Consider the following 16,004-nt stretch of genomic DNA (forward strand, 5'->3'; position numbering starts at 1 on the left):
TTAAAAAAACAAATGATTTATCTAACATACCACTTTAGTTCTTAACATTAATAACACATGTTGTCAACAAATTTATTTACAAAGTTAAAACAAATCAAAATTATCAAACATAAAAAGTAAAGATAACACCCGCACGGTTGTGCGGGTTGAGATCTAGTTAAATATTATTCTACAAGTAATTTAATGATATTCAATCTGATTATAGATATATTTTATTGTTAAAAATAATTAATAGTAACTGAAAAGGTTAAAAATATATTTTATAAATATTTGATATATATATATATAGCAAACGATATTTAGATAGATTAAAATGAATATTTGGTTATAAACAATCCATATTGTTTTACAAGTAATTCAAAAATATTTAATCTTAGCATAGATAGATTTTATTGTTGAAAATAATTAATGGTAGCCGCAATAGTTAAACATATATTTTTGGAATATTCAAAATACATATATATATATATATATATATATGTTAGGCCTTACAAGCTAGATGTGTGAGGATTATATGATACTTGAAAAATATTACATTATATTATTAAAAATTGTTTTTAAACTTGATTTTTTAAATAAATTTAGCTAAATCATTTTAGGAAATATCTTGAACACAAAAAATTAGCGAAACTTGATTTAGAAAATAATTTAATAAAATAAGAAAAGATAATTAGTTAAGTTAAAGTTATTTAATATTTTAGTGGCATGAGAATGTAAATATTGAAAAAAATATAGGATTAGTTCAGTTTTGTACTTATGTTTTATGTTTTAATAGATTAGATGAATATCAAGTAAGTTTAATTAAACAAAATCTCATAAATGAGAAAAGGAAAAAAAAATAAAAAAATTACTTTTTTTTTTTTTTGTCAACAATAAAAAAATTACTAGTCACATGAACATTGCAAGGAAGTGTGCGTTACATAGAGGGAAAGAGGAATGCATAGCAAAACACGTGCCCCAATAAATCTCATTGGTCAGTGATTTTCGGCGATGATGCCTACACGCATGCTTCTTCCCCTTTTGCAAGTTGAGCACCATTCAATTGTTAATAAAACTAGAACTTTTCCCGGGCTACGCCCGGGTTTATTTTCATAAATTCTTACTTTATTTTAAGATGTTATGTTATTTATATTTATATTTAAATATACAATATATTTTTTGACAATAAAAATTATTAAAATGGAGTTAAACTTATTAGAATGCAAAACGAAAATAATGAAAAAATACACATTTCCATTATTTGAATATTATCATAGTAGAAAAATAGGTTATAACTCTTATCATTTAATTTTTTTTTCCTAATTCTTTTGCTCATTATATATTTTCAAAATCTTTCATTTTTATGTGTATGTGAAAGTTGCATTTTATATTATATTTAATTTAAAATTTTAGTATACCTAATATGTTTTTTTGTTATTTTTCGATGTTGCTTGAATCATCTTAATTGAAAAAGCATATATGATATCATAGATAAATGATCAGAAAGAAAATATTCCTCTAATAACACTTCAATTATTATTAAAGATTATGTCGTTAATGTGAAATCGACTTTTGAATACCAGAATAGATCTCAAACCATTTTTAATATATTTTATGGTGTAATATAAAATTTAGTAAATAAAATTTATATTTGTAACATAATATGAATTAGAAATATATAAAATATAATACTGAATTTTATTAACACAATATCTGAATCATCTTTTTTACATTTCTTTGGTTTTTTATTAATTATTTTGAAATGTTAACTTATGAGTAGTTAATTTTTGATACCGGTACCATAGTCTTTCATATAATTTGACTATTGTTAGAAAAAAACAGTGATAATTTGATTAATTGTTGTTTCTTCTTTTAAAGGTATATTAACTTCTTCTTTTTTTGAGCAAAAAGGTATATCAACTACTTCTGGATATTCTCTGTTTATTAAAATGAGAATGTTGTTTTATATATTCTTCTTCAATTGTTATGTGATCATTTTTAGTGTTCTGGTCGCATGTAATACTCATTTTTCATGTTTATTTTGGTTTAAATTTTCAGTTTTTTTTTTATCTTTGCTTGTGTTTTGTTATATATATAATCTAATTAATAATATAGTTTTATTTGAACCATAAGTTTTTTTTAATGTTTTGTGGTTCATATACTTTAATCTAATTGATAATAGTGTTTTGTTATATCTCTTCCTATTTTAGATGCTTGATTTGTAAGAATAGCTGAGTGAACCATATTCATTATTTTCATCCCCATTTTTAAAGAATTTAGTTGTGAAGTGCATTTCAATGTTACAGTTGAAACTTTTATGTTTGATTAAAATGATAAAAGTACGATTAGTTTAATATTATAATAGTTTCAACTAAACAAAAGAAATCAGGTGATAGATACATGTGTACGACTGATAAGTGAGACGGTGGAACATGAAAAAGTATTTTTTTGCCAAAAACATGAAAAAGCATTTAGTAAAATAGTTTCATATCCACGACTGTTTTAATACAAATAATTAATTAGAAAAAATTACTTAAACAAACATTTTAAGTATCATTGTTGTTATGTTTCATAAAAATGAAAACATTAAAAGAGAAACACAATCATTCTTTTTGCTAAATACAGTTATGGAAGACTCATTCGAGATTTGAGATGATGACAAAGTAATCTAAAGTGGATTAGTTGAGAGCTATATGTCAAATCTGGACACAGACATATACTCAGAGGGGAGTGTGGTGAACTGGCCAGAGTAGATAGCATCAGGATCAAGATGACCAATGTTAAGCTAAAGGGAGCCATGGTCATTTAAGGTGATTAATTTTTTTGTGGCCGAGCTGCTAATTACAACCAGACAACAAAAGAATCAGATTAGAAAATAAGATAGCAAGCTAAAGATCAATCAAAACATTATGGGAAGAATTAAATTAGCCATATACCATTTCTTCTGAGTGTATTGCACTCTTACGACTCCTTCTTTTGCATGATTCTAGTTTTGAAAACTAATATGATCCGTAGAGCTGAAATATTCCAATTCTCAGTCTCGCTCTCATTTTCTCCACTGGTATTGGCACACCTTAGAATTCGTCCGGTGGTTAACTGGAGCTGACGTCGGCGGGACCGTTTCCTCCTGATCTATTTCTCTCTTCTATGTTCAAATGCGTCTGGTGAAAGCATACTCGACCATTCTCCTCCAGCCGGTGGTTCCCGCAGTGCAATGGTGTTCTTGTTGTTCTCACTCAAGCGAATTCCTCTTCACTTTTCGAGATTTGTGTTCATTCTCCATCGAAGGCTCCATAAGGCCTTTTCAACTAAAAACGCATTTCTTACCAACTTTATTTAAGTTGTAAAGCCATTGTTTATTTATTTATAAGCAATATTTTTCTCTTTTGAGTCCTTATACGTTGATTACAAAAAACACTCTTGATAGGACAAAACATATATTTGTACACAAATGAATATTGGTAATGGCAAGTACAATAGAACAGCTTTCAAACTTTTGTCTTTGATCGTCATAACATAGTTGTACTGGGAGATTTCCTATCTCTAGCGTGTTGAGAATACATACAAAGAATTAAGATAACTACAGAACCTGTCAGATTTGTTTTTGTTTCATTAACTCATGACATCTATTTTTAACATCATCAATCATCACTGCTTTTTGCCAGGGCACATCCAATAGTCCTCTCAGCATTAAGTAAGGCAGCTTATTTTGATTAAGTTATACGATTCAAAACCATCTTATCTTCTTTAACCTTCCCAACCTAGGCAAAAACAAAGCAGCTGATCAGTGACTTCATCAATTTTACATATTCCTATATGAAGTTAGAGAGCAAGAAATTGAACTTACAAAGAACATAAAATACCTCTTATCGTGCAAGCTTAAGCTCAGCTTCTAATGGAGCAAGGATGGCTTCAATTGGAGGCATAAAATCATCGTTTTGTAGAGCATGGACCCTTCTTAAGATGGCTTCCGCAGAATACTCAGCAACCATTGTCCATTGATGTTTTTTTCTCCTCATTGATTTTATTGATTTCTAGATTCTGCAACACGTTTACTAAGTGTTATTTAGCATAAAAATTAGTGTAACATTATCCAGCAAAGGAAGGATTCATCAAGCAATAATTTGTTTTAAAGATTGGATTCGGTCAAGTTGAGCTTCTATTCTATGAGCTACTGTAAGCTCACTACTTGCAACCAAGAAACAGAACTTAGTAATAAAAGGTCATGTCTACAAATGTTTGACAGTGTACGACATAAAAGTCAAAGACAAACATGATAAACGAAATGTACAAATGTTCAAATAATAAAAACTTAAGAACTTGACTTGTTGTGAAAGGAAGAGATAAACTCACTTATGAATTTAGTGGAGGATGTTCATTGTACGAAGCTGATAAATAAACACTTCATGATTGTTTTCGTGAATGAATCATACTCCTACTTCTTAGTCTCACAGCCATCATTAAGCAGCAGAGCAGTTGATAATTATGAGATGGTTTAGTTCTTATTCCCAGTCTGCAATGTCATAATTAGAAGTCGGCGAAGAAACATCTTATTGTGGGAACATTCAAAATTTGCCAACTTACGCTATAAATTCTTCTTTGTCTACCAAAACCTTCAAAAGAGTAAGCAAAGAGTAGAAACCTTTAATGTGTCCATTTTCTAGGTAAAGATTTTTTTTTCTTTTATCCTCTCCTCTGCGCTCTCCTCCAGTCATGTAGTTTCAGTGTAGATAGGAGAAGGTCCCTCGAATGCGCTGCATCATACCATTGTGAGTTGCAAAATAAGTTAGATTTTTTGGGTAAAGTTTGTAAATGATATTTTGGATATTCTCATAGTTCTCACCATGAATTTTTCGTAAGAATCATTCAACTTTCCATAGACTCTGCCTTTCTGCACAAAGTTTAACAGTTTTAAATCATGCCATGCCACAAAGCTGACTGTGAAACTACGTTGAGGACCATGATGGAGAACATTACCTAGATATTCTGAGACTGAAGATCTCAGTGGTGTTTTCCACCTCAGATTTGAACTCCATGTGAAAAGCATAAGCTATATAGTACGAAGCATGTCTTTCCAATGTCATTAACTTCAAAAATATTGTAAATCATTTATGCATCAGCAAATCCTCCGCCTTTGAAAATTAACAAAAGTTACCATCAAACCTACTGAGTTCATAGATAGCTACTTCTTTTATCATGTGTTTAAATGTTGAGACAATGCACAATTACAGAGGGAAGCGATTTATAGAAATCTAAGCAAGCAACTAAAAAAAACTTCAGAACAGAAAACACAAATAGCATGAACCAAACCACAGATTAGTTGGACTTCTTGGTTTCAAATTAAATAAATAAATTCACACTCAATACAAAAGATCTAATTATAAACAAATGAAAGGCAGCTAAAGTACGCCTCTTCTGTTCAATTTTATGGCAGATGATAATAATCACAAAATTGATATCAATTTAAAGAAACAATTTTGGGTTAAAGACACAAACCTGTTCGTCCATGATGACCATTTCAAGTCCAATAAAGTTCCATACTTTTTCTGCGTTTTTCGGGTGAGATGTGAAATACAAAGCGAGAGGAGAGGAGATTTCTGGTTGAATAGGTGACTATCGGTTGGGTTTTGCCATGGCTTGCGCTTATTGAGATGAGCTTTTCGGGTTTTGATTCTTAGCAAGCTAAAAAAGCTAAAAAGAAAGAGTTTATAAAGAATGAGAAAGAGAGGAGGCCAAAGGAAATCATTAAGAGGGAATTAAAGCAAACGATTGATTGCATAGAGGATGTGTAACGAAGATTGGAAGAAGATGAAAGAAGATGGTTTATTCTATGACGATTTTAGAAGATTAGGGTATGTCAACTGTTTTTAACCTGGGTCGGATATGAGGTCCGAAAAGTTGATTTCGGAAGATTTAAGAGCCCAAACGCAGGAGGCCCGTATTTTTTAAAAAATTGGCTAAGTAAAGATGATGTGGCATATTTAAATCTCCTGATTGGATGATTTTTTTAAGGACGTGGACATGCTAGAATCTCTCCATATCTTCCTTTTAGTATAGGATAGATATCACATTTTTTGTTTAAAAACGTTGACTTATTGACCATCTTATAAGTGATTGCTTCCACTCCCAGTTTTTTCTTATTCGAAGCTGACTTTACGGAATTAAAGTGGTACTTTACTGAAACAATACATAACCAAACTTGACGGATCGCAATTAATTTGTGTTTTTTTTTAGCAAAAATTTTAGTGTCTTTCTAACGAAAAAGGGTATTCTAACACTATGAGTCGCATTTATTTAATTGTTTTGATTTAATTAAAGAAACAGCGTTAGGCTTCCTCGTCCTCTCTAATGGCCACCACTGCTGTTGAAGTATGAACAAGAAACCCAAGACTTTGAGCTCCGTAAGCTTTTCTTTTCTATATATTGCTCTTCTTTCTTTTGCTTCATCGGTAGGAGTTGGTGCTTTTCTTTTCTTGTTCACGTCTTGCCATTTCAAGGTCTTCTGGACTTCCAGGGAATTGCAAAAAGAAAAGAAAGAAAAAGTTGTGTAGTTTAGTTTTATATAGCTTGATCCAATTGAAGTTTTCTGTCAACATTGAATGATATGAAGCTTCCTAAACCATGGAATTTCAAGTCATTTTTGTTGTAGTTAGTGGGTTTGTGCTTATTTGATCTAGTTCTCTCTTCCGCAGCTCTGCAATGTCAGACAGCGAAGTATGTGTATAGAGATGCACAATCTTCACATTGTGGCACTGTTGATAAATGAGATCATTTTCGCTCTTGTCATCTGTGAGTTTAGTGTTGTTGTTGTTGATCTTCTCTTTGTTGCTTTTTCAGGTATCACTAAATATGAACCAGAAAAGAAAGAGCTCGTCTCTTCGTCGCTTGTTCACTTTCGTGTTCTTGCTTGCCGTAGTTTTCCTTATAGGGAATGCGTTTATTACAGTAGACTATAAACAAGTATAACTTTCTTCTGTAACTTCAGACTTAATATCTTAAGCATATTTTAAATCTTGAGTATAAACTGTTTTGGTTATAATTTATTGACAGGGCAATATCTCGGCATGGAGTTCGATAATTAGACTAAATCTTGGAAAACTGAAAATGTGCAAGGTTTGTTGGTTCGTTGATTACTCTAGTTTTTTATGGACATAAACAAGTTTCCTTGCCTGTCTGAATATTGATGACTCTGTTCATGTAACTTTGTTGAATTAGACACAACTTAGGCCTCTTGGAAGCGAGACGCTACCGAGAGGCATTGTTGCAAGTACATCTGACTTGGAAATGCGACCGTTATGGGGCGCAAAACGAAATAAGGTGTTTACCCGTTACCAGCTATTTCTCAAGTTTCTCTTTAGACATTTCTTACCGCACTTGAGAATCTATTTTCTGTTTTGTTTTTTTTTTCCTCAGAACCCAAAACAGAACTTATTGGCTATGGCAGTCGGAATCAAACAAAAGGAAAGTGTCAACAAGATTCTCAAGAAGGTAAACCACAGAGATTGCCTCTTGGTTATGAAACAAGTTTGATGTGATATCCACCTTCCTTTTGTGGCAGTTCTCATCAAGTGAGTTTGTCGTTATGCTGTTCCATTATGATGGCACCGTAGATGAATGGAAGGAGTTTGAGTGGAGTGAAACTGCTATTCATGTTTCTGTTGTAAACCAAACCAAGTGGTAACTATCTTTTCTGACTCATGAATCTGATATAATAGCATTTGGCTGTACAGTTTTTTTTTTTTTTAATTCGTGTTAGGTGGTTTGCAAAGCGTTTCCTACACCCGGACATTGTCTCAGCATATTCTTACATATTTCTATGGGATGAAGATCTCGGTGTTGACCATTTTGATGCTACACGGTAATATTGTCAGACAAAGAGCTTTTTTTTTTTTTATAATTTAGTAAACATGTGAAACTAAAGTATTATGCTATCATCAGGTATGTTTCAATAATTAGAGAAGAAGGGCTTGAAATATCGCAACCAGCTCTTGATCCTAATTTGTCTGAAGTGCATCATCAACTTACTTCACGAGACAACAAATCGAGAGTACATAGGTATTTCTCTCATGTTCCAATATTTTTCTATCTAAGATGATCACTTGATGTATACTATTGCAATGTCCTTTATGTGTACCAGGAGAACATACAAAGTCATTGGTAAGGCTAGGTGCAACGAGAATAGCACTGGACCTCCTTGCACGGGGTATGAACACTGACTATCTTGTCTCCTTCAGTGAAAAGCATGACTAGATAATTTAACTCATAAAAAAACTACCTACATACAGATTTGTCGAAATGATGGCTCCTGTGTTCTCCAGAGCAGCCTGGAGGTGTGCATGGCATATGATTCAGGTATTGCATTACGTTTGATGGTGAAGACCATCACCATCTGTATACTTGAACTGTTTTATTCTTTTACAGAATGACTTAAACCATGGATGGGGTATAGACTTTCAGCTTGGATATTGCGCTCAGGTAAATTATGACTAAGCCATGCCAATACATCCTTTGTGTTGTTTTTTCTTTTCTTTTCTGAGAGTACTGTGTTGTTGCGTTGAATAGGGTGATCGAACTAAAAACATCGGCATTGTTGATTCCGAGTATATACTCCATCTTGGTCTTCCTACGTTAGGAGGTTCGGCTGAAAATAAGGTTTGATACTGCCTCTCTTGCCAATCCTTTAGCCTAGCCTTTATTATTTTTATTTGGAAAGTAACAATAGTTACTGCATATAAGCAGATAGATTCGGAACAACTTGATAAGACCAAGACTGAGGATAGTTCAGACAAATCTGTATGCAATTCAAAACATTTTTTTTGTAATTGCTCGCTCTCTCAGTAGATATCCAGTTATAGTCTAATAGCTGTTGTCATGCAGAAACCATCATCAACTTCTCAAATGTCATCTGCTAGATCTGAGGTAAACATGTAACCAGTCCGGTATTTGAAAATATGATATCAGCAGTCTCTTCTTAAGGTTCATAGACTGTTTTATATGGCTAAAAAGTGGTTATTACATAGGTTCGGAAGCAGACCTACGCCGAACTGGAGACTTTTAAACACAGATGGAGAAATGCCGTCAAGAACGATGAGTGCTGGATAGACCGATTCCAACCATAGAGGATTTCTTGTTTTGGACCAAATTATACAATTCATAGAAAGGCAAAAGACACGGAGAGATGACAGCTAGAGATCTTTGGATGCTGTTAACCAATTAATGGAGGTATACATAGAATTTACCAATACTGGAGATTCTACTTTGGTGATTCTTCTATCTCTCAGTTTATAGAGCCTCAAAGTTTAGCACAAAAATCTTACTAATGACTTATATATGTACGCACCACTGGAAATACACAAAGGTTGTGAAATAAAACTTGAGTTTTTTTTTCTTTTAACAAATGGGGTTGTTCATGACATCTTTGTGTGTTTCTCTATCTTCTTGCTGAAGTCGCCCTAGTTAGATAAGAGCAGCTTTGCTTATGATTCTTGAGATTAGTCCCCCAATCTCTTCTCCGCAATCCTCTTGTACATGATGACCAGCCTAATAATAAGATAAAAATAGGTTAATGTTGGTAGCTTTCCTGTTTATGGAGGTCTCATGGGCACACAAGGAAATAATAGACTGTACCATTGGAAGTTCAACAAGATTATGGCCCGAACTCTTGCAGAACTCTTCAACTCCTTGATAGCTCAGCCACTTGTCTCGTTGTCCCCAGCACACGGTGGTCGGGATTTTCCAGTCTTTATCCATCAGTGAGCTCCTCATTTCTTCTGTATAGCCCTGTCAGGGAAAATCCATAAGAATATTCCAATCTTCCTCTAGATATCATCAAACCTTGGTTTTGGTAAGCAACCTTAAGCTCCTTCTTCATGGCCCTACTGATGGCGTTGAGTGCAAAGCCAGAAGAACCTGAGGTAAGATAAGGTCTTCGGTAAACCATCGCATCATCTTCTTTCATTTTGTAAGGACCACAGCTCGTCAAGGGCTTGTCACTTGCTCTCAGAGGATCCTATTGGTGGTTTTAGATAAGCCAGGATTTTATTTCATATGATCAAAAACAGTAAGAAGCAAGTTTGACGGAAACAAACCTGAGAGAAAATCTCTCCGAGCAAAAAGTTGCTGAATACAGACAAGGTTGATGGAAGTTTAGCATGTTCGGGAGTGAGCTGCAACGGCAACAAACTAAGTAAAGTTAGTTTGAAAGAAGAGAAGAAAATGTTACGTTTCAATTTTTATGTTTAAAATCCCTTCCTTACAGGAGGATTCAAGAGTATGAGATTCTTGATCTTCTCTGGTCGGTTTCTTGCGTATTTAACCGCAGCGGTTGAGAAGTAACCCTGATAAAAAAAGACAAGTTTACACTGAACATATCTGACATATTGCTACATTAGTTAAAAGTGAGAAATACTATTTACCTGCACAACCAGTGAGACCTGAGTAGTAGTAACTTCATCAATGAATGATTCAAGAGACGAAACATACTCTGAAAAGCCGCAGATTATTGTGATAAAATCAAGCAAAAAAAGTCTGTTCACGGGAGGTTTAAGACAAGATGTTACCGTCTAATGTATAGTTGAATCCATATCCAGCCTGAGGCTTGTCAGAAAATCCAAATCCTAGCCAATCGAAAGCAATGGCGCGGTAGTTCTTTGAAAGGACGGGAAGAGCTTTCCGGTAAGAGTAAGCCTAGTCACAAAATAAAAACATGCTCAAAATCTGAAACTTATTCAAGATAACAAGATTTTATTTATTTACCTGGGATGGGAATCCATGGATGAGTATAACAGGAGGACTGTCTACCTTCCCAGATTCTACACAAAACCACCTATGGAAACCAAAAATCAGAAGTCCTCCTAATGTAAGATAAGAGATGAGAAGTTTGTAATCCTACCTGAAAACATCTTTTGAAGCTTGAGAGCTAGATCCCATTGTTAGTCCGAAAATGGGATCTTTGGCTTCTTCACCAGATCCACCAACTCTGTGAGCTTTAACCCATTTGCCTTGCTTTAACCATTCATCTGATGGACTCGGTTGATCCGAATACTTCCCTGCCATGAAGAAACCATCATTATTTGTTCTTTTCCTACTAAACCAAGAAGAAGAAGATTAAAAGAATGGGTAAAAACCTCCACTGAATGAGAATCCATCTCCAGCAGACACAGGAGCATCAATAAGATAGTCCTGTTAAGAAACGAGTTAATTATTTTGCTCAATGTTTTATCTTTCAGTAAACTGACTTCGATCATACATCTTTGTTATTGGACTTGCAGATGAATCCGGGATGTTTTGCAGGAGAATATCTGGTGAAGTGATATGAAGCAGGTGATGCAGAGGCCGATGTAAGAGATGATCGGAGCTGATGAGTGTGCAAAAAGTTAGGGTTATGAATATGAACAGCCATTATATTTTTCTTCTGATATGTGTGAGAGAGAGAGAGAGAGAGAGTGAATGGTTGGTTTAAACCGTTGCTTCGAGGTTGAGATAGGCTTTATGTGGTTGACTGGCTTTCCCCAGTTTCGCCGTGACGGAGACATCAATATTTTCCTTCCGTCTCTTACGAGTATAACTTTTTTTTGTGAAACGAAAAAAAAAGGAATATAATTGTTTTATAAAAATTTAAAGTGAAAATCTCGTTTTTTTATTATTTTAAAAAAAAATTAGCTTCGTCAATTTAAGAATTCTCAAATTTATCATTTGTAGCTTCGTCAATTTAAGAATTCTCAAATTTATCATTATTTTAACACAATTTTTATAAAACAATTATATTCCTTTTTTAAAAAAAATAATATAAATAACATATCAAAATGCACATTTATCAAAAAAAAAAGTTAGGCGTTTAAAATGCACATTTCTAGTAAAATAAAATCAAACAAATAAATTTTGATATTCTTATATTATTTGTTTGGTTTTATTTTACTAGAAATGTGCATTTTAAACGCCTAACTTTTTTTTTTTGGGTAAAATAAGTTCAGTCATCGGAATTAGGCAACCAGGCTTCGGTGGTACGAGGCTTTACTACAGATGATCTGTTAATATAAGGTCGATTAAACGCTTAACTTTTACTACGTAATACACCAAACTATAAAAAGTTTTATCAAATGGACAATGGTGAGATTTTATTATTCCAAAATAGATGTTTGTCTCCCTACATTTTCATCTTTTGTACCGAAACATTATATAAAAGATATGCAAAGTAGTATGTAGTCAAATGCTATATATTATTGTTTACATTTGTTAAGATAATTGTTTACATTTGTTAAGCTACGAAAAGATGTTAAGCTATAAGAGCGATTTGCATGAAAAATATCGAATAATTGAAAATTTTGCAAGGAACAACATTAGGCCAACTCCAACGCTAATAACGCTAGTACAGGATAAAAAAAAATAAAATGATAAAAAAATTCAAAGAATTGGAGAAAGGTAAACCTTTAGAAATGTTCGTTCCTAAACATAGGCAGTACAGGAACCTCCGTAAAAATTCCCTAAGACACTTGTCATTGTTTAAATGGCTAGTTTTGGTTTAAGAGTTCAACTTTAAATATGTAAACAAACAATATTAAAACTATTAGTATTTTATTGTTAAGATGTATACCCACCGTTGGGCATGCTCTTAAAAACATGCTTGTCAATAGCATCTGTCGAGAATATTTTATCATATACTATTTTCTATAATTTAGCCTAAATTAATATAGAGAACTAATAATACATTATTATAAAGTATTATCTAACTATATAAAAAATTGTTTGAGTCTCTCCCGCATTGTCCACGTGGAAAGTCTTTTGTTATAGACGTGACGCGTGTCTCACTTCTCCACAAACCGAGCTAGGCTGTGTCTAGGAGGTCACATGACCCCAATTTATTTGTGGAAAAAAAATTATTTTCCTGGATTTTTAGCTACTATCAAGTAAATTGATTATATTTTGTTACATGCTCCCGCTAATTTTGGTGATTTAATTGTTTTTGCCCCCACTATATAATCATCATGGGTCAACCATTGAGCTCGAGCTTGCTCCTCTGCAGCTACGCCTTCTTCCAAACATCAGTGCTCTGCTGGCCGGTTTGTTGTCTCGTCTCGCATGTGTCTCCGTCCCACCGTCGTGACCGCATCTCCGCCATACACAAGCACTGCTGTGTCTGGATCTTCTCTTCTCGCCACCGTCACATCTCCACCATTCGATTGTGGGCACATGGGGTAAAGCTTAAGCCGAGAGGATTGAATCGAGCATAATGGTCTTCAGTAAGCGATCGATTCGTCCATCTTGGGCTGGATCGAGTGCTGCGGTTCGAGCATGATGAATCGAGCGGTTGGGTCTTCTCAGTTCGATCGATGCAAGCTTAGGGCAGCTGAGGATCCATCTTCTGTTGTTTTTGCGAAACTTATCCCTGCTCTTTTGCATATTTTCTATTTGACCCCTAACTTTACAATAGTGCAGATTTCTCCTTGTTTTTGGTTCAAAACTTCTGGTTGTGTACCCCAAATCCATGTGTATGCAAAATTTACTTATGTAACTCCTAATGATGCATAATTTACAAATTTTCAAGTATTGGGTGTTTTCATGCAAATCGCTCATATATATTTAAACACTTAAAATGACTAAAATAGATGATTAATTATATACAAAACACAATATATCACTAACATTACTTAAAATAAAAATTGTCTAAGGATAAATATTAAAATAGTCATATAGTAATATTATTTTTAGCTAACAAAACTATTATCCGGCTTTTACAATGTTTGTTGTAGAAAAAATAAGCTAAGATTTGTCAAATCATTTAAAACGCTTTCTCCTAAAATGTTTGTCCAAAAACTTCCATCAGATATACACTCATAACTCAAAATTGGTGGCCGGATAAATCTTTCTATTTTCAGCTAAGAATAATATTAGTTGTTAATAGGGTTTGATACAATTTTGTAGGATTGTTTATAGTAAATTTTATTTGGTTTTTTGATATTTATATGGATATAATTTTTTATTTCAAGTTTTTAGAATAATGTTTTCATATTATTTATTCAATCTAACATGTGAAATGCAATCTTTTCTATCGAACATATGAAATGTTTAGTGAGGCGACCGGTGTGGATTCAATGTAAAGGATTTGGCTACAACCATTTTGAATGTACAAGACTGTTATAGAGAATGTGCATTTAAAAGGAGGAGATCGACACTAATGTTAAGATGTAATTAAGGATTATTGGATGTACAAAAATTTATATATTCGGATAAGCTTAACATTAGCTATGATTTAAATAATTGATAGCTGGATAAACAAAATTTTAAGTATAACTAACAAATTTATTAACTGTCGTTTAATAACCGTACAAACAGAAAAATCCTTGAAAATAACAATACTCTAATATTTACTATTATTATCATCTGTAAACTGCTTATATAGCTTGCTAAAAAGTTATTATCCCGTCTAATAAAATATGTAATCCCCCTATATATTAAAAGAGAAGTTACTTTAGTGAGGTCTGGTGACGTTTCGTTGATATGTGAAGTTTCAAAAAAATTGTTATAATTTGATTGGTCGATTGTTTTTAATTTTTGTTTATTTAAATTAGATCTAAAAATTTAAGGTAAGTCTAAAAACATTTAACATCACATACCATATAATCTAAATAATATTACAAATAACAATTTATGACAACTAATTCTCGAAATTATAGAAAGATTAATTTCTTTTAATATTTATAAACTATAAAATATAGTGAACAAACTTTTATATAAGATAATTATAATAGTTTTATACTCTACTTGATGAATTGTATTCCAATATAATTATATAGTAACTATTTTAAATATTACAAAATCTAAACATGTTTATTAATATTATTTTGAAATTATTTATCGTTGTTTACAGAATACATTTATCAGAATTTTAAAATTATTTATATAATGTTATAAATTATTTATAAACATATAAATTCTACTATATATTGATTGAGAAGTCACATAAATGATTTTTTATTACGTGTTGATCATAAATGAACTCTTCAAATTGTTATAATTTGATTGACCGATGATTTTTAATTTTATTTATTTTCATTATATCTAAAAGGAAAGAATAATTCAATTATCACTTTCCAAATAATCTACATAATATTAGAAATAATTATTTATCGTAACTAATTGTTGAAACTATGAAAGAGTAATGATGCGATCAATTTTTTTACATATTTATAAATTACATAAAATAATAAACAAAAATGTTTATTTGAATTGATATAATGATTTTATTTCTCGTATAGAAAGAATTATATTTGTATATAAAGTATCATATAACTATTAATGTCTAATAATTCAATGAATGCTTTATAAATAATTAAATACATTTATAAAATTATAAATACATTTATAAAATTATAAATACATTTATAAAATTATAAATACATTTATAAAATTATAAATACATTTATAAAATTATAAATACATTTATAAAATTATAAAACATTTATAAAATTATAAATACATTTATAAAATTATTTATATTGGCTATCAGATGTTTTAAATTATTATAAGAGGTTCTAAGTTATTTATAGAAGCTTATACATTAATTTATAAAATGTATTTTGAAAATTATCCTCCTATTATAATATTTTTAATTTTTTCATTTTGAATGGTAAAATTCCTCAACTATGTTTACTTAGTGTAAAAACCCCTAAACTAAAGATTTACTGGTAGTAATGGTAATTATGACTTGTTAGAGTTTAATTCATTAAATAAAGTTAGTTTATGGGGTTTTTCTTTAAATACTTAGTTTGGGGGTTTTTACCCAAAACAAACTTAGTTGAAGAGTTTTAACGTTAAAATTTCTTATTCTTTCCTTATCATCTAATATTTAAACTAGAGTTTACCCCGCACATCGTGCGGGTATATTTTCATTTTATAAATATTTAATTTTAATATTATTATATAAATTTAAATATACAATTTATATCTTAGTGTTATGTATTTTATAACTTTTTAATTTTATTGTTTAGGTTTCTTATTACTTTATTAATATAGATAACTTTATTAAT

General features: G+C 31.6%; 2 protein-coding genes and 1 long non-coding RNA gene across 9 annotated transcripts; 1 reads left to right on the top strand and 2 right to left on the bottom strand.

Moving 5' to 3' along the window:
- Positions 1–2,038: 2,038 nt before the first annotated feature.
- On the bottom strand, positions 2,039–5,935 carry LOC103863663. 4 transcript variants are annotated; one of them, XR_004457417.1, is made up of 5 exons: positions 5,476–5,935; positions 4,957–5,111; positions 4,823–4,870; positions 4,564–4,733; positions 2,039–4,492 (listed from the first exon to the last, which is right to left on the bottom strand). It is a non-coding gene; the product is annotated as an uncharacterized LOC103863663 (long non-coding RNA). The 4 variants fall into 4 exon arrangements; XR_004457418.1 differs by having other exon boundaries at positions 4,957–5,066; positions 5,476–5,929; XR_004457416.1 differs by having other exon boundaries at positions 4,957–5,922.
- Positions 5,936–6,115: 180 nt separating this feature from the next.
- On the top strand, positions 6,116–9,373 carry LOC103863665. Of its 4 annotated transcripts, none has more exons than XM_009141412.3 (15): positions 6,116–6,380; positions 6,817–6,939; positions 7,030–7,092; positions 7,195–7,296; positions 7,393–7,467; positions 7,538–7,656; positions 7,736–7,837; positions 7,918–8,034; positions 8,117–8,182; positions 8,265–8,331; positions 8,401–8,454; positions 8,542–8,631; positions 8,719–8,772; positions 8,843–8,898; positions 9,000–9,373. In XM_009141412.3, the coding sequence occupies exons 1-15, from the start codon at positions 6,351–6,353 to the stop codon at positions 9,079–9,081; spliced, it is 1,200 nt and encodes a 399-aa protein (XP_009139660.1). In that variant the 5' UTR covers positions 6,116–6,350; the 3' UTR covers positions 9,082–9,373. The 4 variants fall into 4 exon arrangements, with proteins under 4 accessions (XP_009139660.1, XP_009139659.1, XP_009139663.1 ...); XM_009141411.3 differs by having other exon boundaries at positions 8,857–8,898; XM_009141413.3 differs by lacking the exon at positions 6,116–6,380 and adding an exon at positions 6,435–6,693 and having other exon boundaries at positions 8,857–8,898.
- Positions 9,237–11,488, bottom strand: LOC103863664 (cis-3-alkyl-4-alkyloxetan-2-one decarboxylase). The gene is made up of 11 exons (XM_009141410.3): positions 11,228–11,488; positions 11,106–11,160; positions 10,871–11,027; positions 10,735–10,804; positions 10,539–10,665; positions 10,395–10,462; positions 10,236–10,316; positions 10,068–10,145; positions 9,833–9,988; positions 9,607–9,759; positions 9,237–9,519 (listed from the first exon to the last, which is right to left on the bottom strand). The coding sequence occupies exons 1-11, from the start codon at positions 11,378–11,380 to the stop codon at positions 9,436–9,438; spliced, it is 1,182 nt and encodes a 393-aa protein (XP_009139658.1). The 5' UTR covers positions 11,381–11,488; the 3' UTR covers positions 9,237–9,435.
- Positions 11,489–16,004: the final 4,516 nt, after the last annotated feature.

This window comes from Brassica rapa, chromosome A04, assembly GCF_000309985.2.
Source record: "Brassica rapa cultivar Chiifu-401-42 chromosome A04, CAAS_Brap_v3.01, whole genome shotgun sequence".
NCBI classification, from domain to species: domain Eukaryota; kingdom Viridiplantae; phylum Streptophyta; class Magnoliopsida; order Brassicales; family Brassicaceae; genus Brassica; species Brassica rapa.